Genomic DNA, 24,447 nt, shown 5'->3' on the forward strand with positions numbered 1-24,447 from the left:
TGCCAAGTGGCAAAGCAGTGGCTCGAAAAATTTCAGAAATGGTAAGAGTACAAAGTATTAGTTGGAATATGGTAAACCTTCATGGACATTCATTTCAATATATCTTGCTGGGCACGCTAGCTTGCTGCGGCTTTCTTCATATGCTCCCCTTGCATGTAATGATGTGCTGGTGAACCTCTCGCAAGTAGGTTGAATATCTCTTTTGAACCTCATTCAATTTCTTGTTGTAAAAGACAATTGGTCTCCCTTCTTTGGTGCTTTTGGTCTACCTTCTTGGCTAAGTTTTGCTCCAATGCTTACATGAGAAGCATCACAATCAACTTTGAATACCTTTGAGAAATCGGGTAAGGCCAATACAGGGGCACTTTTATCTTAAAGGCATCCTCTGCTTTTGCGGGGTTTTTTAAGTAAAATGGGCTATAAGTAGATGTGTTAGGGGAAATAAAAGAAATGCATTATCTACAAAGCTACCAAAATATGTACTTAAATTCAAATGGATATTGATCAACCAAATTGGCTGGATGAATCTGTAACTAATAGTAAGTAAATCTGTTGTTTTTCTGCTTTGTTTGTGCTGAATGAAATTATTATTATTTTTACTCTTTTAACTTTATTTTTATAAAATATATTTACAATACTTTATTAAGAAATTCAGAGATTGCAAATCATGTTTATGTACCTTTACCTATCTTATTAATTAATTTAAATTGCATTCATCCATACTCTACAAAATAATGTAATTATCATAAAAATCTACTTTTTGTCATTTTCTTTACCCTAACTCTTCTTTTGTGTTGTGCACAACAATGATGACTTGTAGATTCTAGGAATGAGTCCAAAAGCTTTAATATACCCTCAAATTTGTCTCAATAGTCCTTAGCTAGGTCGCTAGAGTTAAAAAATGACCAAATATTTGTGAAATTGGAAAAATGCCTTTGAAGAGCAAAGAGTAATCTCAATTTTTTTTAACAAAGAAGTAGAAAATAATTGTTATTTGTTTGGTTAAGAGAGGGAAAATACTAGTTTCAATTTAGTGATCAGCCTTCAATAAGATAAACCATTGAATTATATATTGTTTTAATCATAATTGACTATGTTTCAAGCATGAAGATTTTGAAATCAGGTTTAAAATGAGAAAGTTATTTTAGTTTAAAAATAAATTACCGTTCTTAAACCATTGGAAAAACTTTGGAATAAATAATGATCCATATCTTGGCTAAACCAATTCATCAATCATGATGTTTCGACTTGCTTTGTGTATGTCTGAACCCTAAAACCTATGTGCTTCCACCATTGGAAGAATCCATAGTAAACTCATTCTTCTAATTTAAATCATGATAATGATAATATTACTCTACATGTCTCTCCCCTCTTCATGGTGTCTAGAGTTTTCTACATACTTTCAATTATGTTAATTAAGTAGCTAATTTCCCGATTGGTCGATCTAGTTGTCAAGGTATCTTTCATTAGTGGAAACTACAGATTCCTTGATTAAGTAGCAAGTTTATGAGATGGAAATGTTACGGACAAGTAATCTATTCCTTCGCTCACATGTCAAATTTTAGTTCAAACAGAGTTTGCCACATGACAAAAAGGATCAAGGAAATATTCTAGACTACCAATAAAATTCAAACCATTCCATAAATATCCAATGGTTGCCACATAATCTTTCCACCACAAATTTGTGGGCTTAAAGAAGAAAAGGTATGGTTTAACCCAATCAAGAATACTTTTGCCTATAAATTATGAATGTAACTGGAGATCTAGATAATTTTTGTATGAGGATTCATTCATTACCACATGTAAAAGTTTGTATGATTTAAATCCAAATTTCATAATTTTCCTAAGGTGTCTATTCCTATCATTCTTTCATGCATTCTAGGTTTTAGAAATCTACTTACAAAATTATTGAAATTTATTACTTTGAAGACAAGAAATCCTCATCAAGTCAATATACTTCAAACCAAAGTCGCCAATTTAGATCAACATATTAGGACGAATGTTCTTTGCAGTCTCAGGATCTAATCCCTCCACCTTGGGGGTGTTGAAGGTAGGGAGAACCCTTCACCTTGGGGTGTTAAAGGGAGGGAGAAATAGTTGTGAATGCCAAAAAAAAATTATGTGATAATTCCAACCGTCAAATAAGGATACATTTTTCGATGTCCACCTATGAAATTTCAGCCCCCTCTCAATCTACACATGGTAGAGATACATTCTGTGTGAGTAACCACAAGGAAATAAAAGAAATCAAACTTAAAACCACATGTTTCCTGAAACAAAAGTCCTTGGGGCTTTTGAAAAGTCTTTAGCAATATAGATATGGTTTTAAAAATAATTGTAGAAATGTTCATATCATCGTATAAGCCTGGTGGGGTAACTAAGCATAAGATTAGGTAGATCCCAATCCCTCCGAATCTCTAATTGATGAAGTTGTTCCCCCGCTAGATCTTAGTAGCTCTGAGACCTTGCCCAAATAAAGTGGGATAAACCACATTCTTCGCTGTTAGACAGAATAGGGTAACCACAGACAGAAAACAAGCTGGGAAAGGCGAAAGTTTAAAATCCACATGGGGAAGAAGGAAGGCAAGGAGTAGGAGGCGGCCACGAAGCTGCTCTCTATTTACTGTCCAATATGCCATCAGATGAGAAAATTAAAGCAGCAGTTGTGGACATGAATGCAGACTGTGCCAGGGGACCTGATGGAGAGCCAACATGCAAGCGGAGAGAAAGGAGATTGATGATTTTTCCTACTTCAAGTATGGGTTGTAGGTACTTTCTAAGAAAATAAGATTTTGCTTGAAGATAAGAAATGAATTGGCGATATCATCACTTGTAGTAGGGAATAGTTTTTTAGTGGGGGGTGGGTGTCGCTCGTTCGAAGGGCTCTTAGTAAAAAGAAAAGGTCTGTACCAGAGTGAGAGGGTACAGATCTTTGTCAACCCGCAGTGAAGCTGCAAAGGCACGAACAGAAACAGGTTCTTCGGGTCCTGGATTAGAATGCTTCAAAATTGGGGCTCCTTGTCCAATCTGTACCACGCTGCTTCATGTTGTGAGGGAACATTGCCACACATTCCACTATAAAAACTATTTAAAAAATCTATATATTTTTCATTTTTGCTCTGGAAATTGTTTGACCAAATTCAAGTCTATTTAAAGAACAATGAGCATTTGGAAAAAAGGGAAAAAAAAAATCGGCGGAGAAGACGTGCCACAAGAAAACGAAAATAAGCTCATAGTGAAGAGAGCAACTGCGATGATACGAAACAACACTACAAGCATAGTTAACCAAGTGACTTCTAATTTCCATTCATCATCATCAGATCTCACACCACCCATGTAATGAATACTAAAGTACATATTCAAGAGGAATTTTAATATGCATCTTACATTATATTCATAAGAACTTCCAAATTTTAGCAGCTGCAGCCAAAAAGAACCTCCTGACCCTAAAAAAATGATAATGAAGGGGAGAAGAAAAGATGGGGCATTCATGAGTGCAACCGAACCTAGAATCACTGATTATCCACATCTTGGGTAGCAACTTGATTGATGCGAGGTCAGTCATTCTCATCCTCGACATCTGAAAGGAAGGGTAACAAGTGAGGAACAGTCAATTGAAGAGGAGCATTAAAAACATGTAACTTGGAGAACACTCATAATAAAATGTGCAAAAAAGTTTTATAAGGTGAATCAAAATGCATGCAATTCATTCACCTGAATATTTGCAAGTACAAAAGCACAGACCTCTAGGCAACAAATTATTCTGGAAAACCCATATGTAGAAGATTAAAAAAAAAAAAAAAAAAAAAAAAAAAAAAAAAAAGCCTTAGTGTAGGAAATATGATGAGTAGAAGGGTGACAGATCTGCTCGGTCTCCAAACATCTCAGGGTCTAGGACTAGGCAACAGACAGCGGTGACCAACACACTATCTTCAATCGTGGTGAATTGGTCTAATTACAGGAATATTTGATAATTACTCAACTATTGGTAATTTTACCAAAAAAATTTGGCCAGGACTGAAATCATAACTGAAAAACATTAAAACCTTGGCAGAAGCAACCTAAAATGCATCTTCCTTATATTGCAGCAATCCTGTCTGGAATCTGCTGTTTGTGCTCTCAAGACCACATAAAGTTAACACTGTTATGAGCTATGTTACTTGGACACTTACAAATAAAGAGACACCTGCATCAAAAACACGTAGACACAAACACCGAAAACCAACATGGCTCCAACTGTTTATTGGGGAAAGAGGGGGGGGGGAGGTCCGACTAAGGTGTCCACATGCACCCACTAGAGTAAATTTTCATACATCCAAACAGCCTCACACAAAAGAATGACAGATGTTGGGAGAACGAAATTAAAGCATCAGCAAACATATTATATTAAGCTACAAAATTCCTAAACATATTGAACCATTTTGATATCTTTGATGATATTTGCAGAATTATTATGCTTTTAAAATATTTAATTAATAAATTAGAGACACGGCTTATACTCCCCCACCCCCTTCTTTCAAAAGGGGTCTAGGAATCCTCTTTATAGGATTCTTCCAACATACATGCCACTGTTCTGTGAAGTACATAACGAGCTTTTAGAGTAGGAGTTAATGGCTATCTAATTACCCAAAGCTGGGAACAATAGCCTACAAAGATCTAAAACAACATGTCTCTCAATAACCCTCCAAAAAAGTGATATCAGCAACCTGGTCAAAGGATGATCAGATCTCGTAGCAACTCTGATCACAAGCCCTATTAGGTGTGGAGAATGGGTTGCCAAAAATTAGAAGAGAATCCGAAGGTTAGATTGGGAGAAATCAAGAGGATATGAAAATAGAAAGCGACTAAAATAGAAATTTATAATTGGAAACAACAGAAAACAGTGACTAAAGTGAAGAAATAGCCAGTGCAAACAGAATAGAAAGCAAGTGAATGAAATTAGCAACTAAGGAATAAATTAGTAAGTACAGAAAATAAAAAATAGGACAGAATTAGAAACCAAGCAATAAGGTGTTGTCGCAGGTCTTCTAGAAGGCTTGTGTAACCACTCATTATTAGGATCGATAAGAATACCTTTGGGCTCTACTGGATCTATCCAAACTTAAGAAGAAAATCAAATAATGGTTAGCAAAGAGAAAATATTAAGAGAGCAATCCAAAGAAGAAACAATATGTGCAAGACTGAAACAGGTTCTGATTTTTGATGGAGGTTTTAAAAAAAAGATGGAAGATATAAGATAGAAGGTAGAAGTGGTAGTATGAACTAGGCTTCCCACCTAAAACTTGACTAGCATCTCACCAAGTCCAACTTGCCAACTTAGGATTCCACCAAGGACCTCACTGCATCTCACAGTAAAGGAGTTTTGAATTTCTCAAATCAGCAAGCATAAGTTTAACAAATTGTTCAAATCGTTGAGGCAGTGTGATCCCCTACTCTTTATTAAACTTCAATGAAATTCTCCTTACAATTTAAGTCTTCTTCAAAATGAAAACTATTTTAGAACTTTAACAAAATAGAAACTAAGGGCTGAAATGTAAGACACCTGTCCAGTCTTCTAGAAACACTACTAAAATAAAGAATACAACTTGCTAAAATAGAAACCAACACTAACCTTGTATAGGACTTAATTCTTGATAATTGGTTATAGAATTGGCCCATTACAATAGAAAACCTAAAAATACTAAGCTCATGGCCATATAACCCATTCGACACTCAAAATTAAATATATATTGCTCCATTCTTTGTCCAGTCGAATGGCCTGGTTTGCTGTTGGCCTTCTTGTTCATCTGAAGTGCATCAGAAGTCCCATAACTGAAGTACCAAGTAAAATAAAAAACAAACAAACCAACATGTTCACATGAACTAACCTTCATCAAGTCCTTCACTTGTTCCTTCACTACTGCTGTCATCATCATCATCATCAGTGTCGTCTTCATTATCATTTTTCTTGTCATCATTGCCATCACTTTCAACTGAAATTTTGGGCTTTGGAAGAGGAGCCATATAAGAGGTCGTGGGCCTTCTGCGAGAGCTTGCGACAATGTTGCTCATGTCAATGCCTTCAAGTTCCTTTTCTCTTTCCTTTCTCCTCTTAACTGACTTCATTTCTGAAACAGAAATGAAGTGTCAAGCCATTAATGTTGACATGGAACAGTAGATGTACACTAGAATTTTTGAGGTGGACTTTAATCCATGATTTTGGCAAAATGGAATGTGACAAGCGGAATAATCCATAGATTGTGAATTGTCAGGTAATGTTTCAAAAAAAAGTGTAATTATGAAACCGTAATTTCCATTGTCTTTTCACTGAATGGCAATAATTTATTCAGAAAGTCAAAGGAGCATGAATAAACAGAAAGAAAGATACTACTGGAGCAAGACAAGTAGGTAACTGTCCCATATATGACCACTTCCCAGCCACTCCACTTCTAGCAACAAAATGTAGATGCAAAAGGTCTCTTCTGAGTTAAAAAACCAGACCCAATTATGAATTTCATTTCTGGTCTAGGTCTGCTACCATTAATGACATTTGATGATTCCAGGACCCACCGACCAAATTCATTCAGTTTCGAAGTATCTAAAATTTTGATGCTAAGATAGCAGGAAGGACATAACCTAAATTTTTCAATAGACTTAACAAAGGAAATCAGGCTAAGTTTGGTAGAAAGACCACCTACCTGGCAGGTTAGTTTACCATTCAGTTAACTATTTCTCACATCTCAATAGAAATCAAACCCCTTGGTTAAGGGAATTGAACCACAAAAATGGAAGATGCAATTCCAACCAAAACAATGGAAGATGCGATTCCAACCACAACAATGGAAGATGAGATTCCATGATGCCCAACATCTATACATTAACATATTTAATCAGGGCCTTGGCTGGTTGGAGGACACACACAATCCAAACCGAGCCCTAAAAATGCCAAAATAAACAAATAAGTGTTTATCAATTGAATTTGTGTATTAAAAAAAAAAAGGCAGGGACACTTTATTCCTGAATCATTCAGTCTCCTGCCTTACTAAGGTTTGGGAAATAATAGAGGGAGTCCTTACTGTTGGAGGCCAGAAAATTATGATATTTATGAGTGAACAACAAATCTACACAATATTATCCATACAGAAATCTAATTGCTGCAAATCGAACTTTATTGTAGTAGTACAATATTAACAATTTCGCAAAAAGGCTTTTGTGCAGCCCAATAAGGGTTTCCTGCACGCTCCTCTCTCATTGTCCATGCATACAGATGAAGTGACTAATCTGACCGTTGGATGGAGAGGAATTGGTCTGGATTATCTAGGTGTCAAACATCATATGCAAATTCCATCAAACACCACCGCCCATGTATGTTCCAAGCATCCCTGCATATGCCACATGGAAGCATCCTGGTACTTTGGCCATTACTGTGCACTCTGCAAAGTCTTGGATTTTCCAAAGCTCTATTTTTCCACTTTGCAAACTCCATTTAGTTTTAAATTTGATATGCGAGCATGGAACCACGGGTCCATCTGTCCAAAAAAAATTTTGGGCCCCATATCCACTGCCACATGGCAGATATTTGGGCCGCACAGGAAGCCCTTCCTAGGTGGGCTGTGCAGGAACCAAGAACTCTAAAATTTTAGATCAAAGAAATTAAAAAATCTTTTGAGGGATAAACAACAGTCACTGCAAGAGTGGCTGTTCAGGCATTTAAATAACAAAAAGAAAAAACCCCTTAAAAAGCATCTTCTCTGGATTATATAAATATTCAACCAGAATATTAGGAGGTAACTTTGGCAGTGCTTACCTTTCTCAGACGGGTTTGTGGACAACCCTTCTCTCCCAAGAATATCCTCCAATTCCTTTATAAGGTAGGACTCACGTTTATTCTCAGGAGCCTGCTTGACTTTCTTGTACACTGATGGTGTAATGCTGAAAATTGAAGAAAAGGACAATAATTCATAACATTAGCATTACAGAATTATTGAAGTGATCAATAGTATGATAGAAGAAGTTAAGTAGGAGAATGAAATACCTCAACCCACATGCTTTGATTATTGATTTCAAATGCTCCACCTGTTTCCCATATGCTTGAGTTGAAACTTCTTTTTTTTTCTGCATTCAAAAAGATGATTGATATGAATTACTTTCATTAGATCAACATTTTGAAGGGTTCTTCTTCCATATAATAATAGAGTTTGACCTTCACTGGCTCATCAGCAGAGGATTGAGATTGACCATTTTCGGAGAGGTTTCCATCTTTTTCATCACTACTTTCCCCTGACGTAGGCTCCACAGGCTTTTTCCTTTTGTTGCTAGATGATTTAATTTCTGGTGCAGGTCTTTTGCGGCTCTTTGCCACTTCAGAGTTCCCTGACTTCCCTTTTGGAGTTATTTTCTTTTTTGCCTTTATGTCATCGTCATCAACCTCCTCATCAGAAGAATCAGAACTTCTAGTTCTGCTAACCTTTTTAGACACCTTATTATTTTGAGTTTTTTTCTTAATCCCATTTGCGGATTGAGCAACTTCAGAACCATGTAGTACCTGAGAATATGAAAGAGCAAATAATCATAAAGCTGGCATCTCAGTGCTTCTATCAGGATGCATAAACAAAATACACGTACCTCATCTAATTGATCACTTATGAATTTTTTATGGGAATCAAGAGCATATTTATCGAGTCCAAGATCTTCTTCCAACAGTCTACGAGCTCCTACCAAAGTAACTTGCCTGAAATAATGTGACAATTGATTACTTTCGACAAGCACATCATGTAAAAATAAGAAATAAATAGGGACTTTGTCAAGTGAGCGATAAACTCAAAAGCTATAATCGAATGAAATAAGTTCGTGAATATTGCAGTAAATATAGAAGCAAAAACTATAGCGATATTGATAATCCAATCAAAGATATGAGGAAGCATACTCAGAATTCTCTCTAAAATAACCAGCTCTTTTTTTAATAGCCTTCTTTATTGTGCCTTCGCTTGGAACTTCTTCCAATTCAGTAGTTTGAGTGTCCTCATGTTGCTTTCCTTCTCTCAGGAGGCCTAAAACTGGAGATCCTTCCTTCTTCTCGTCTTTAGAATTAATTTCTGCCTCTTTCTTAGGTTGAAGACCTTCAACCAACTTTGTCGTGCTTTTTTCATCAGAATGACCAACTTCTTCCACATTCTCCCCCGAAGTCTTGGAAATCTCGTCATTGGGAACATCAAAGCACTGTATGCATTCAAGGACATTAAATCTAAGGTTATTTATTATCTCCATAATGAAAGGAGATATTCACAAGGAAAACATTGGTTTCATATTATAACGAATAAAATTAAAAAGTAGCAAGCTACCAAATAGTCAAGATGGTCTATATGGAGAAAATCATAAAGCCCCAAAATGACAAGAGAAACAATAGCTCTCTGAGCAACAAAGGCAATTTAATGTGAATAGCATTCAACAATAAGAACTTAACAAAAAACCCCAGCAAGGACAGTCCTTTTGTTTGTTGTTTTGTTTGGGGTCCCCCCATTGCTTAGCCAATTTGCCTTCTTGTTGTACTTTGCTCTTTTCCTCGCTATATTTTCCATTAACCGGGGGAAAAAAAACCACAAAAATAGAAACATATATGAGATTTAGGCTCTGTACTGTAACATTCTATAAAATGGATTCTATTGTTTTTTCATTTTTTTGGAACAGAAATGGGGTAAAAACTATATGGTAAGCCGGTTCAATTTCTTAATTTTTTGAAATGAACCAGGCACTTTTAAGGCTTTGGAGTCATTTTTTTGGAACATGAAAAGCAAGCTTTTCATTCCCAGAATCGATTATGAGCAAAAGGCGGAGGAACAATGGGTGCTTTTAAGTGACGAGGGGCATAAGTGGTATTTTCCATTTAAAACATTAACTTGCCCTAGAACCGTTGAATGATCTTCATCTTCTTCAATCACACAAAACCCTAGCCTCTTGTGACATCCCAACATTTGACGTTTAGGAGAAGGAAATCTCAGGTACCTTCTTCTGCTTCTTCTTCCTCCTCTTCTTCTTATCTTCTCTCTCTCTCTCTCTCTCTCTCTCAACTAGAAGAAGAAACTTCAGGAACCAGAAAGGGGCGAAGGAAAGAATTGAAATCAAGCAAAGCCTTACTCCAAAGAATTCGAGCTCGATTTTAGGCTTTTCAGGTACGGACGTCAACGGTACCGATTATGATGGATTTATGGAGCAAGAAAGCGAGATGGATTTTTTTAAGGAGGGAAACGAGATGGGTTTTTGGTATTTCAATTGAGCCGCAGAGATTTATTTGGGTTTGAAGGATAGAGAGGCGAAATATTGCAAGGCAGGGCAGCCATTTTCCTTCTCTGATTTCCTTTTTCTCTATTCTTTTCTCTCAACTCTCAAGCATTTGAGAAAATTGTCTTAATTAGATAGAGCAAGTTGGGTTGTTTCTAGAAAAGGGTAATTTCATCCTTCACATATAAAATTTGTGTGTTCAAAAGATGAAGCTTTGCTGCTTTGTTATCCTTTTGGAGTTAAACGATATGGGATGTCGCTGTTTCTGGAGAGGGTAATTAATTTCATCCTTCTGGTTTTGTATTCGTTCAGTGTTGGTTTTTGAAAACGATTGCAAATTCAGAAATCTTTCTAAATTTGAGATTAAAATATGAAATCCAACCTAAACCTGAACACCATCTTATCTAATTAGATAAGAAATTGCTGGTTACAGAAAATGGTAATCCATGGTTTGGAAACTCTTTTAGCCTTAACTATCATTTAGTCTATCATGGTTTTATCTAAGAGTTGGTGGCTTTGAGTTGACCACTATCTAAGTTGAGAAACAAGATCTTTTTGAAATCCTAGCCCCCCTCAAAACTCAAACCCATGACTTAGATTGAACATATAGTAAGTACAGAATTTGCCTTAAGAAGCCATTTATATTGAGGGGAGGAATGACTAGGTAGTATTTGATGTTCCCACTTGCACCCTCTTGTTGAAGGATAGTGAAGAGATAGATGGTCATTTCCTTAAGAAGATCAATAATCGTAATAAGAATGATGGAGAATGGTGTAGGTGGCATTTTATGTAATTATTGTTTTCACAACAAAAAATGTTTCTGTTAAGTGCGAACCATACAAGTTCTTGTTTCTTCCTAGTTACAAAAACTTGTTTTTTTTAACGTTACCATACAACATTTAAGGTGCAGAATCACTCCAAAAACACAGAAATACAAAAAACTATGCCGAACCGAGAATCAATTTTTTAAAATAGAAACGTTACAATACAAAGCCTTGGTAACTAAATACTAAAATAGCAAGTAAACCATATTCAGTCTATCATCGACTCTCTATTAGTGCTAACCAGTCCGCCTACATCTTAGGTCATAGCATTTCCGACAACATCATTCTTTGCCACGAGATTTTTCGTGGTTTTGACAATAAATCCCACTCCCTTGCCGCCCTCCTCAAAGCCTTTAACTCTATCAGATGCGACTTCATATCCAGGTTCATGTTGTCCGTATCCTTCCCTCCATCCTTTGTGACATCTCCCTCCCCAATCTCTCTGTTCTGGTGAACGGATCCCCTACGGGTTTCTTCTTCTCCACTGTTGCCATCCGCCAAGGCTTTGCCCCCCTCTCCCCCCTTCTCTTTTGCCTTGCTCTGGAGGTCCTCTCCAGATCCATCCAATCCAAAATTGATAATCATCCCATCTCCCCCATCCCTAAGTGCAAAGCATCCAACCTCTCCCACCTTGCTTTTGCCAATGACCTAATGCTCTTCTCCAGAGCAGATGAGGATTCCATCACTTCTATCATGTCCTCCCTCCACCTCTTCGAGTCTCTCTTAGGGCTCCATATCAGCCTTCTCAAATCCCGCCTCTTCCTTGTGGGTTTTTCTGAGCACACCAAAGCTCATCTTCTCCTGCAAACTAGATCACTTGCGGTTCTCTTCCCATCAAATACCTCGGCCTCCCCCTCATCTCTTCCAGGCTTACTGCTCACCATTGTGCTCCTATGCTTAATCAAATCCGCACGAAGCTTCAGCTTTGGAAGAGCAAAGTGCTCTCTTATGCGGGGCACCTAGTTCTCATCCAATCGGTCCTCCAATCATCCTACACAAGGTTTAAAGTATTGGTCTGTATCATACCGTATCGGTCTGTATCATACCGTATCGGTCCTTACCGATACAATACAGACAAATACGATACATGGAATTTTTAAAACCCTTTTGTATCGATATGTAGACACATATCGATATGTAGACACATATCGATATGCACCGATACATACCGATACTCTACGAAAAATTCAAAATCAAAGTAAAATGCACGTTTTGGTACGTATCGGTATGTATCGATAGGTATCGGTGTGTATCGGTATGTATCGACCGATACACACTGATACGTACCAGTACGGACATAAAATGCCCAAGATGGGTAATTTTTCAGAAAAACACAATTTTTTGAGGTGTTTTTGTTCCAAAGTTGCTTCCAACCATTTTTCTCTCTAACTAAAGTGGAAATCAAGGTTGGGAATAAGGATTTTGCATTTATGGGATAACTACAAACCTTGGATTCTTAGTGCGATACTCTCAATTTACTATTTATGCATAATACATGTTATATATAGATTTTTTTAACTATTTTTTTATGCAAAAGTGTTTCCTATCCATTTATATGTGTATCTTTAACGTATCTTAGCGTATCTCCGATATGTATCTTAATTTTGGCTGACCGATACGGCGACCGATAGCGATACTTTAATCCTTGATCATACATCTACTGGTCAGGTACATTCCAGCTGCCTAAATCCATCATCAAATCCATAGAATCCCTCTTCTGCTCCTTGTGGAAAGGTTCTGATTCACCAAAGTTCCTTCATCCCATTCGTTGTCCACTATTTGCCTTCCTAAGCATGAGGGTGGCCTAAGCATCAGGCGAATGAAAGATGTCAACTATGCTGCTATCCTCAAGTTGTCTTGGAAAGTGGTCTCCAAGCCCCAGGAATCTGGGTGTCTTGGGTCTACTCGACCCTTCTTCATAATGACTCCTTATAAACCTATAGTATCAAACCCAACTCCCCTTGGGTGTAGAGGAGAATCCTCCTTACCAAACCCCTAGCCTTGACTACCATCAAATCCCTCATTGACAATGGTCTGAACACTTCCTTCTAGCGTGACAACTGGCACTCAGCTGGTGTCCTCTCTCCCATCTTGTGCGGAATCGAACGGTCTACTCCTCCTATCTTCCCAGCTCCTCCTCTATCTCTTCTATCATCTCCAACAACTCCTAGTCCCCTCTGAATATCCCCTCCCTCTCCATCATATAGCAATCCCTCAATTCCATTCCACCCCCTTCCTCCCTAGCCTATCGCATCTCTTGGTCCCCTTCCCCTTTTGGGTGCTTCTCCTCCTCTTCGGCTTGGAATCACTTGAGAATCCCTAACCCCCCATCCCTTGGTTTAATGTTGTCTAGTTCCTTGCTCACATCCCTCGCCATAGCTTTATGGTATGGAGAGCCCTCTCCAACTGCCTCCCTACTCAATCTTTCCTCATCTATCGCCACATCTTTGTCTTCCCCGTTTGCTGCCTTTGTTGGAATGGCACTGAGGACACCAACCATCTCTTCTTCGACTACCCCTTCTCCTCCCATATTTGGAAACACATCCTTTCCATGTGTTGGCCTACCTGGAGAACCCCCTCCAGAGAGAATGGATTTGGATTGACATGACATTTTTGGAAAAATCCACGTGTGACATTGCCAGTAAGCTTGCGTTTGGCGTTGTGATCTCATATTTGAACAGAGCGCAATCTCCGCAGATAGTCCTCCAAATCTAGATCCTTTGACACGATTTGGAAAGCCATCCACTTTTATGTCTCACCCAAAATCGGATCCCTCCCCCACAGATCTATTGTAGACTTCCCAAGAAACAAGCTCATTGTTGCTTCCTGAAGTTTATCACACAGCATTATTCTCTCCCCTTCCCCAAGCCCATAGGGTTGTATCATTTGGCCTACAGGTCTTGTATATTCCCCCTCTTTTCGTTCGCCTGTTTTTATAATATTTTATTTATCCAGAAAAAAAAAAAGCAAGTAAACCAGAATTTGTAAATGTAAGAAACAGTAAGTAGAAGAAAATAAAACCAAGGTAGTAGAACTGTTGAACAGCACTCAAAGCTAAGCATAAAAAAGGGAACCAATCGATTGAACTGAAGAGTGTATCAGCAGTAAAAACCAGGTTTAAAACTAAGATGAAAAGTGTAATGGTTAGAGATCTAAAATAGCAGTTTAAGAGAGAAAACAGAAATAGTAAGTTGTGTGTGCAACGATGGAGAAAAAACCAGAAGCTGACCCTCTAGTGAATGGAAAAGAAGAAGATGGAAGAATTGAAGAAGAGAAGAAAGGATATGTTAGGCCTCTCATCTAACTGTAAAGGAATCCCACCAACTCCAGCCTTGGCATCCCACCAAGGTTTCCCTACCACATCCCACAGTAGAGCAGATCTGAATCCCACGAATCCATGCTTGTCTCTCACAGAACTCACAAACCCAAGGCTAAATTATTTCTCAAATCGTCAGGCTTGGGTATGATCCCCGCTTTAATTTCATGGAAATAAGCAAAATTGAAAACCCTCAATGTGTGGAAGGAGGAATCCTAACAACCTAAAATTTTCCATAAAGTAAAAACTCTTATGGTATTTAACAAAATAGAAACACACAACGCATCCTGTATAGGACTCAAATACCTCATATTTGGGCTTACAGAATTGGTCATTACAATTGCAAACACACAAAAATTAAAAGCCAATGGCACATATAACTCATTGGACACTCAAAATTAAGCATATTTGTCCATTCTTGGTCCAATGGCCCCGTTTACTGCTGACATTCTTGTTCTACTGAACTGCATCAGGGACAAATCAGTAAGTAAGATGGAATCTGACGTTTAGATTCAAAGATATGAGGCAAACCTATAAGGAGAAAGAAAACACTAGAGCTGTAGAATTGAACTATTAAGCTTTCAAAATAGAATTAGTTAAGAATTCAAGTAGATGATTGAAACCATCAAATCCCTGGCAAAAATGACATTCAAAAACTCAGATTTGAAGAAATTGAGTTGAAATAGGATTTCAGAAAGCAATGCAAAAACTGGTTGAAAACAGAATCTGAAGAGCCATAGGAGGCAGCTCACATACAGTTTGAGAGCTGAGCCCCAGCATACCAAACTCTAGTAGTGTTTAATCAGGGATTAACTCAATAACCAGAAATATAACTAAATTGAAAATTAAAACAGAATTTTAATTAACAGAATTGGAAATTGCATGAGTAAAGTTTAGGATTTCAAACGACAACTGCTTCTTCATTCACCAAATTTGTTTTTGAGGCTGTATCCTCTTAAATATAAAGTTGAGTAAGACAGACTAAGCCTCAAAAAAAGAAAAAGGAAAGACTAAAGTCAATCCTGACCCAAAAAGGAAAGAAATAATAGATAGACGGACTTTAACTTTTTCAATTAACCAGCTAAGGAACAGTCCTCAAACAACTTTAAATTACTAAAAAAAAGGCAACCAAACAGGACCAGAATTAAATAACCTAGCCCAGTCTGACTTAAACAACTAATAACAATTAAAATAGGAAAATAAAATCCAAAATAGAACCTGGACATAAATAGTACTGGCTGTCATTACAACTAAGCGGCTGGCACGGTGTCTATCACGATGGCTGACACTACCAAACTGACTGTCAGGCTGGCTGTTACAATTTGTAACACCCCCAAATCCAGGTGAGATATGGGTGCAGGTCCTAGCGGGCCACCATTAAATAACGGCATAAAAGAGATTGATTAACTTTCAAACCTCAAAACTTCGGTCAAACTACTCATGGGCCCACCTCTACTATTCACCTTACTATTCACAGGACCCACTGCACTTCCGCTGTGCACTCTAATCGATTTCATCAAATATACATAAAATCTAACAAACTCAAATATACAAATCAAATCATACACATCATGTACCCTGTGTACAAAATACAATAAAATACTTTTAATCCTCCAAAGTACCAAGCCACACCTGAGGCTGTGGGACAAAACTGTAGTGGGGTAAGCTAAAAGAAATTAGCTCAGTAAGATGGAACATGGCATAATCACACTTAGTACAATAACACATGTGCTTAAACTTTCTGATGCGGATCCGGGTTCCAAGAACAGAAATCAGATCGCTTAGGGCCCACAATAAAGTAGTAAATTCAAAATATGAGGAGTAGTGGCAGTTCTGTAATTAACTAAAACTAAAGGGAGGTGGCAATTTAGTAATTACAAGAAACCTAGAAAGGATTGGCAGACTTGTCAATACAAGGGATATTAAAAGGATGAAAGGAGGTTAAAGTAACTGATGGGATATTAAAGGAATTAGAATTATTGACCAGGGGTAGTCTTGGAAGCAATTATTGGGCATGGGTAAGTAGTAAATAAAGATGGAATGAGGGGTAGTTTAGGAAGGAAACAATAAAAAAAAAAAAGAGTGAAATGTGCCCCTCAGGTTATCGTCTCCTACCTCTAGCGCAAACCAGAGGCAGAAATCAGAAATTTGAGATCGATTCAGCCACCTAACCAAGGCTCCAAATCTTAGGAAAAATTTGTGAACAGAATCGCCTTCCCCAGATTTATTGAATCCAAGACTCAATGACATCTAACAACAAGCTTTGATCAAGTATGAAAGTTCTGAAATTCCTCTAGGCGGTAGTTGCAGGATCAGCCATGAATCAAACCTCAAGCTCTCAACAGGGTCGATCACATGCACTGAAATCTTAGGGTTTCTGTTCGCCCAGAAGAATATTTCCTTCAGTCAAAATCTTAGGTAAGGAGAGTTAGGATTGAGGAAGATCGGTTGAGTCCCTCTCAGTCTACTGGTTTGGTGATGGCAGAAGTGAGTGCAGGAAGATGAAGAAGAAGAAGAAGAAATAAGAGAAAGAAATATAGAGAAAGAAAAGCTAGATCGCAGGGAAGAGAAGAGAAGAAGAAGAAGAAAGAAGAAAGAAGATGATCAAAGAGGGAGGGAGGGATATGCAAGCCTCACGGCAGCCATGGTTTCACCCAAAATACTCTTTCAATTTCATTCAATTCTTTTCACTGAACTTCTCCATCGTTTACATGTCCAATATAAAGGAAGAAAATCAAACAATTAATGGCAACTACTTGAAAGGAAACTATTCTAAAATTAGAAGCTAGCTAATTTAAAAAGAAATTATTTCTAAAACAAAAGAAATTATTTCTAAAACAATAGAAAATCAAATCAAAAGATATTTCTTTCCTAAGTCCATCGTGCAACTGCATCACTTTCATTCATTTCTCATACATGCATAAAAACATATTTCATAACATGTTAAAATCTTTTGTTCATACCACCTCACCGGGTAGTTTATTGACCTGTCTCAACTCCTCTCTCTTGTCTTGCCCTTGAGCTCAAAGGATATGGGTAGTATCTTGACATGGGGTCTCACCTCCACGTTTCTTGGCGGACATGAAACTATGCTTAAAATCTCTTTCATGAACTATGCTTTAAAACTACTTTTCATACATGAAAATACATATATACTATTGAGAATCATGCATATCAGGTGAATCATGGCATAGTCCACTTACATTGAGGTACTACTACCTTAACATATACTCCCAGCCTTCTCCATTCTTTGTTTCCCATCCCTGCCTACACTCTCCCGACCTCTGTCCATTCTCGTCTCCCTTCTCCCTTCTCCTTTCTCCCTTCTATTTTCTCTTTACTTTCATTCTTTTCTTATAGTCGAGAGACCTCGGTCTCTCTCTCTCTCTCTCTCTCTCATAATACGTGAGCATTTCTCTCATAATACGTGAGCATTCCCCCCTTTCTCTTCTCTTCTTCGTTTCTTTCTTTTCTTCTTTGTCTCTTAGCTAACAAATAAGGGAGGTGAGTTAATGGTGAGGGGACAGGTAGGTCCCACCCAACCTTCTTCTCACTTTTTCCTCTCGTCTTCTTCTCTCCTATTTATTTATTTTGACTTTTTTTGTAAACAATAGAGTGAAGGTGTTGAGTGGGGTCAGGTAGGTCCAACCCAAATTCCTCTTACTTTCCTCTTTTATCTCTTGGGGTAAATAGGGTAATTTTGGGGGAGGGGTATTACATATTGTAATGTTGCAAAAGTGGTTTTCTTCTCTTTCCTCTCCTGGTATTTCTGAAAACAGAATCAATGGCCTAACCCACAAATCTATGAGTTAATGAAGTTCAATTTTCCAGCAACTACTGCGGATATCCAGTGCTTGTTCTTCTGAATAGACTCTCTGGGAGGGTTTTTTGTAGTGCCCAAAACCACAGCAGTTGGATTTCTTCCCTGTTTTCTCTTCAATTCAATTTCATAGGTCAATTTTCTGTTAATTCTTCAACACTGATGCACACTGTTTTCTTTTAAGTTTCCGATTTTGTCCTCCTTTCGTATATCTCCGTTTACAGTTTTGATTTGGTTCAAATCTGAGATAGGAGTTCCTGAGCTTAGTCTCTCTAAAAATCTGGTTCTAATTCTTAAAGAATTCTCATTGATAGAACTGTTTGAGTTCAGTTGACCACTATTCTGATCTCAGATTTCTGAGATCTCTCACCAGTAGATACCCCTCATCTTTCCCGTCAATCAGTTCAGTCCCTTCTGTGCTATTCAATTTCTCCTTTTCTCCATCAATCTGAAATATTCTGTTCCGTCAGTTTCATTCATATCCCATGTTCTCTATTATGTGATCTTGTTAAGAACTAGTCTCTAGCTGGATTTTTTTGGGTCAGGTCAGTCTACATTAATTGGTATAAGAGCCATGGCATGCAATGACTATATTGCTGCCTCTTTAAATCAGTTAGCAGAGATGTTTTAGAAGCTAACTGAAAAGGTTGACAATCTGGTAAATCAGCAAAGAGAGAGTACATATAAGAACAACACCTACTTTGAAAAGAAGGTGAAGCCGGAAGCAGCCAACTTTGTTGGACAGATGGACCCAAAGTTGTTCCTTGATTGGCTAGATTCTCTGGAGGAGTTCCTTCTTCTTCTTTTTTTTTTTTGGGGGGGGGGGGGGGGGGGCGCGGGGGGATAGGTCCTACTCTATCCTATTCTAAGGGACAGGGGAGGTGAGAAACAGGAGGCTTGAACCCCAAGACCTCCTGGTAGCAATGGATTTCCATGCACCACAAGCTACCACGTGTGCCAGGCGAAACTTATTCAAGTAATTTAATTGGTAACAGAAGAGAACGCTTATATTTGTCTGTATTCGATTGGCTGGTCCTGCTAAAGAATAGTGAGGATGAATCCATGAAGTGAGGCTTAGAGTTAAAATACATGTGCCTAGGAAGTGGGAAGAGTTGAAGAATAACTACCAACTAGAGACTCTAGAGGAAGCTCTCCCTCGACAAGCTTACTACCAAAAAAAACCTTCTGAGTAGAATTTATAGCAGGCATCTATAAAGTTGTCAGATTGACAGGTTCCAATAAGAAACAATGCGATAACTAAATCTCCGGAAATGGATATCAAAGAAGTACAACTAGTCACACTCGGTCATAGTTTATTATGTCTTTGATAAGCTACAATTTTTTTTTTTTTTGGTGTGTGTGTGTTTAATATGTTGCTATATGCCTATATCTATGTAAAGACCAAACTGTAATGTGCAAAATAGCAAAAGAACATTTTACAGAACCAGACTAAGAAAAGAGCTAAATTAGTTACATGAAGACTGGCCTCAAAAATCAATATAGCACCTACAGTTCATAAATGCTGGCCAAAATTATGCATAACCCCACTGCCCCTCCCCCCCGGGCCCGGGGGGGGGGGGGTTAAGAAAACAAAATATCGGTTTGTTGAAATGCACCATGTATAGGAAATACAATCTTCACAGACGATGATGCCTCTATAAGCATAATAATTCCATGACTGTTCACCCTTAAATTCACAATGAGTTTTCAAAAGAAAGATTACCTCTTCCAAACATTGTTTGATGAATCTTTTATGGACATCCAACGCTAATTTTTCCAACTTCAGATCTTTTTCTAGCAATCTTCGAACACCCTCTAAAGTCAAGGAACTGCCAAAAGAAAACAAAAGGTAAAATCATCAGTTAGAATGTAGTTGCATACATAGTAGAATGCTTTCAATTTTTATATATTAGTTAGAATAACCTGATCTACGATTCATGGTGTCAAAATTGTTTGTTTTAATCATGTATTTCCATTTCCAGTATGTAACTTATATGTAGACTTAGGTTAGTGTACAGCTTCACTCAGCGTACACTAGCAAACTTGGGTCAACACTACAAGTAACATTTAGATCTTTTTTTCACGAAAAATAATTCATGGAATAGGTTAGAAATGTCAAAGCGATGTACACAAAAAGTCAGAAAAAAAAATATTTTGGGAGTCGAAACCATTGTTTCCACCAAGCTAGGAAAAAATCCATGATCTCCTCGAAATGATCGAAACATCGATTTCGACCCATGTTGAAACCTGGTCGAAACCCAATATTTAGAACCACGAGGTTTCTAGGATCTCTAAAATTCAATAAGTGGGTACTATTCCTCCCTTGTCAGAGTAAAGTTTCTGTTATCCACGGATTACTAACCCAAGGTGAGAGGTGCGTCATCATCAAAGGGGGAGGGAAAAAAAGAGGGTGAGAGCCACACTCAGGTCAACTCCACTGCAACAGTAAACATTCTCCCAAGGGGATACCTGGTCTTTTATCAGGAATATGAGCCCAGATTAAGTTTATCTGGGGCAAATGCCTTGCTCTCCCAAATAAGACAAAACTAGTCAAGAATGGTATGGCCACCAATCCAATGTGCCTCCCTTCTGGGAGCAAGAGGAAACCATCATCCATAGTTCCCACTATGGAAACACTATTAAGAGAGTTTCAAGTATGCATTTCAATCTACGAGAGGTTCCTTCTGACAATCAACATCAAGCATAGTGCATTCTCTTCATTGGCTGTCCTTTATGGAACCCTTGTTGAAACCTAGGACTTCAGTCATTTCTTTTGAAGAAGCAAGGCTCTGATTTTGGCTAGAGGCATTGTTGTTTGTTAATATGATGACTAGGAGGGGTGTATCAACCTCTTTCCCTTCTTTTGATTGGCCATAGATGATAGACATAGTCTAACAGCGCGGTTGATCCTTAGTTAGACACCTAAATTGCAGTCATTCGTCCCTCATCAAGAATCTTCCTTACTCAGAGAACTTAGCAAGCCATTGAATTCTTCTAGGGTCAGTGAGGGCCTTTATATTCACCTTTTCCACTGCCGCATGATGAAGGGCCGATAAGAAAAGGGAAACAATTGCTGAGAATGATGAGATATCTTAGAGTTGAAAGGGGAGGGAGAAGAATCGCACAAGAGAAAGGGAGGGGGAAGAGAATCGCACACGCACATTAGCCCACAAACTCTTCACCAAAACCAATCTCAATTCATTCTTTCAATCTAATATGTCCATTAGGTACAACCAATTTATAGGAAAAATAAAAGACAAAAATAAAAACTCAATTGAAATAGGAAACTACCCTAACAAAGCAAACCGACTCTCTAAGACTCTCCAAATCCTACGTGAACCCAAATTTCTAAAATAAAATCAAAGACACTCTTCCTAAATAAAGTAAATTCCTGAAATCCTACTAGACCAAAAAAAAATAATATGGATCTAGTTCATCTTTGTCCGAATGCCCAAATGGGGATGGATCATCCCACGGGTGTGTATCTACATCACCGCATATAAAAAAGCAAGATCAACCTTGATCCTTTTGGCTTATCAAAACTAGAGTGGTGGGCCAAACAGAATGGACTGACTACACAGTGGCAAGAGTGATGGGTAAGGCAGCCCTCCAGGAAATGAAGGGAAGCAAATTGCAACAATAGGGATCAAGCCTTTCTCAAAGACTCAGGTATTGGTTCGTGATTCAAACAGTGGTAAGGCAAGTGGTATTGGGTATACTCATTGGGCTTATCTTGGTCTCGGGCCTTCAGCAGGGGTTCTTCATTCCCTTTATATGCTAAAGCAGTGAAATAGTACTGAGAGAGAGAGAGAGGGTGTGTGTGTGTGTGTGTGTGTTAGAGACGTCAACTCCAAATTTTGACCTGTTTATGGGTATATTCATTAAGAAAAGATTGGTGATAGGACCAATCGTGACCTTCCTTTCCTACTATTTAAAGTGGGAGAGCAAAAACTGTACTAATAGAAATCAGGACTTTTTTTTTTAGCAACCCAGTGCACTTTATGCTATCTAATTCGAAGAGTTGTAGCAAGACCATTAATCCTACCTCCATATTAAATTGTAATTCCTTTTTTTTGACAGAGATTGTGTAAGCATCTAAGGCATCAACTCAAAAGTTCCAGGATCAAGCACCTCCCTCCCCCCTCTCTTGATAAAAAGGCAATCCAAGCATCTCTTTTAGGACTTCTCTTTCTGCTTTCTTAAATGAAATTAAGATCATTTAGCCGGGACAAAGAATTACCATGGCAATCAAATTGGACTCCACATATAAAATAAGGTTTAAATTCATCAAAGAGAGAGAGAGAGAGAATTTAATCCAAATGGTGGAAGAACCCCACAAACTACCAATTTAGAAAGCCTTCTATGTCTTACAACACCAGCATAAAAACCGAGTCATAACCCATACATCTTAGACGATAGTAAGTTCGACTTCTTGTCGAATTATTCCCTGAATCCCGTCAACCACAATGAGTAATAACATATCTATTACTACAATCCCACAGCCATTTTTCTTATAATATCACCAGAATAACCAGGATTCTTTCTTCTAGACAACCCAAAATTCAGGAACTGTACTACAACAACAAATACAGCCCAGGTGAAAGCTAACCCAACAGTCGTCTCAAATGGTTTGTCTTCACTCCACTCCTAAAGCTCTCGAATTCAAGTACCTGGTATTCTTCAAACACTACTCAGAAGTCCTAATCTACATGCAAACCCTGAATTCTAAATGCTACTAAGCTCAGCCTATATTCAGAACCAAAGATTTTTTAACACAACCAGCATAAACGGAAGAAAAAATCTTCAAAAGAAAAGTACCCAACTGAAAATAATTAAAGTTATAAAATGAGCATCTGCCAGAATGCGATAACCTGGAGAGACCTTTGAGATTCTGAAATCAAAAGAAAAGAAATTAAAGGGAAGTAGGCCATGGACAGTACTCACTCGGCTTGAACCTTGAAATCACCTACGCGTGCACGCATAGCGCTCTTTATCGCTGCTTCCGTGTCCGAAGCCTTCTCCATCTCTGTGTCTAGCACCTCACCATCTTGCGTCTCCTCCATCTCTCTCTCTCTCTCTCTCTCTCTCTATATATATATATATATATATATATATATATATATAGAAGAAGGAAGCCCGAGGTCCAGTCCAGGGTTTTCTCGCCTAACTGGTTGGGGCCAAAGCGGTGGGGAAACTGGGGAAACTTCGCAGCCTTTTGAACCCAATAAAGGTCCTTCTATACGTCAACGTAGAGGGTGAAGTAGTTCACTTCACTATCTTTTTATCTACCCTTATGAGTCATTTTGGTGAGCTAATGTAGAAGGGTAAATTTGGTAAAATGTTGATTTCCTGTTTTGGACAAGGAAGGAGGTGAGGTCAGGTGTGGAAGGGATCAACAAAACAAGAATAATGGTCAGAGGAGGCGAATGGCTATACAGCGAGCAAAGGGCAAGAGATGAAAGGTTTTCTCTTTTCTTTTTTCTTTTCTAGTATTTCTTTTTTTTTTTGGGTAAAATATAGTATTTCTTTAGTTCTTTATCTCTTCCTTCCAGATCAAATCATATTCATCATTTTGATCCTAAAGAAAGAGCCATTTTACCTAAGGATTTCAGAAACATCAATCTTTTGTACTGCTGCATATAAAATTGTTGCTACACTACTTGCCAAAAGATTACAGGAGCTTATGGGTTGTTTCATTTCCCCTTTTCAATCAACTTTTATTAGAGAGAGAAAATTTTCGAATAATATCATAAGTGTCCATGAGATTATTCATTATAAGTGTCATTGTAAGGGTAAACAGGGTTAGATTGCAATCAAGCTAGCAGACAAGTCTAAAGCTTACTATTAGTTAGTTGTTAGCCACCTTTTATCTTCTTTTTCTTGATCTATTAAGCTTAAAGGTACATCCTTTGATTTTTTTTAACGCTCGAGGCATCAACAGTGATGCACTTTGAGTCTTTGTCTTTTTACTATGGCAATGAAAGGTTTTTATTTTATTTGATAAATAGTTTCTTTGCAAGTCGGTACTATTTTTTACCAATTTTGAAGAGGCGAGTCTATGGGTCATAGGAAAATATCCCTAATTCCGATATGTCAATCTAAAAATAATGGGGGTTTGGGTTTTCAATAAATTTTGTTCTCAATGATGCCTTGTTGCTTCATCTTGAATGGGGACTTTGAAAAAAAAAAAAAAAAAACTCTAGTTTGTGGTGTCATGTACACAAAAGCCA

At 37.9% G+C, this 24,447-nt stretch overlaps 1 protein-coding gene across 1 annotated transcript; it reads right to left on the bottom strand.

The window, feature by feature from the left end:
- Positions 1-3,281: 3,281 nt before the first annotated feature.
- LOC122080026 (HIRA-interacting protein 3-like) lies at positions 3,282-23,319 on the bottom strand. Its single transcript, XM_042646883.1, has 9 exons — positions 23,162-23,319; positions 19,941-20,046; positions 8,906-9,198; positions 8,605-8,710; positions 8,183-8,524; positions 8,015-8,094; positions 7,787-7,911; positions 5,868-6,107; positions 3,282-3,580 (listed from the first exon to the last, which is right to left on the bottom strand). The coding sequence occupies exons 1-9, from the start codon at positions 23,278-23,280 to the stop codon at positions 3,558-3,560; spliced, it is 1,434 nt and encodes a 477-aa protein (XP_042502817.1). The 5' UTR covers positions 23,281-23,319; the 3' UTR covers positions 3,282-3,557.
- Between the last annotated feature and the right edge of the window lie 1,128 nt (positions 23,320-24,447).

Source organism: Macadamia integrifolia, chromosome 5, assembly GCF_013358625.1.
Source record: "Macadamia integrifolia cultivar HAES 741 chromosome 5, SCU_Mint_v3, whole genome shotgun sequence".
Classification (NCBI taxonomy): domain Eukaryota; kingdom Viridiplantae; phylum Streptophyta; class Magnoliopsida; order Proteales; family Proteaceae; genus Macadamia; species Macadamia integrifolia.

Excerpts from the sequence above, each read along its gene's own strand:
- LOC122080026 (XM_042646883.1), bottom strand. The coding sequence starts at position 23,280 with ATGGAGGAGACGCAAGATGGTGAGGTGCTAGACACAGAGATGGAGAAG. Across the intron at positions 9,199-19,940 it reads TCAAACAATGTTTGGAAGAG|TGCTTTGATGTTCCCAATGA; the intron begins GTAATCTTTCTT and ends GAATGCATACAG. Across the intron at positions 8,525-8,604 it reads TAAGTGATCAATTAGATGAG|GTACTACATGGTTCTGAAGT; the intron begins GTACGTGTATTT and ends TCATATTCTCAG.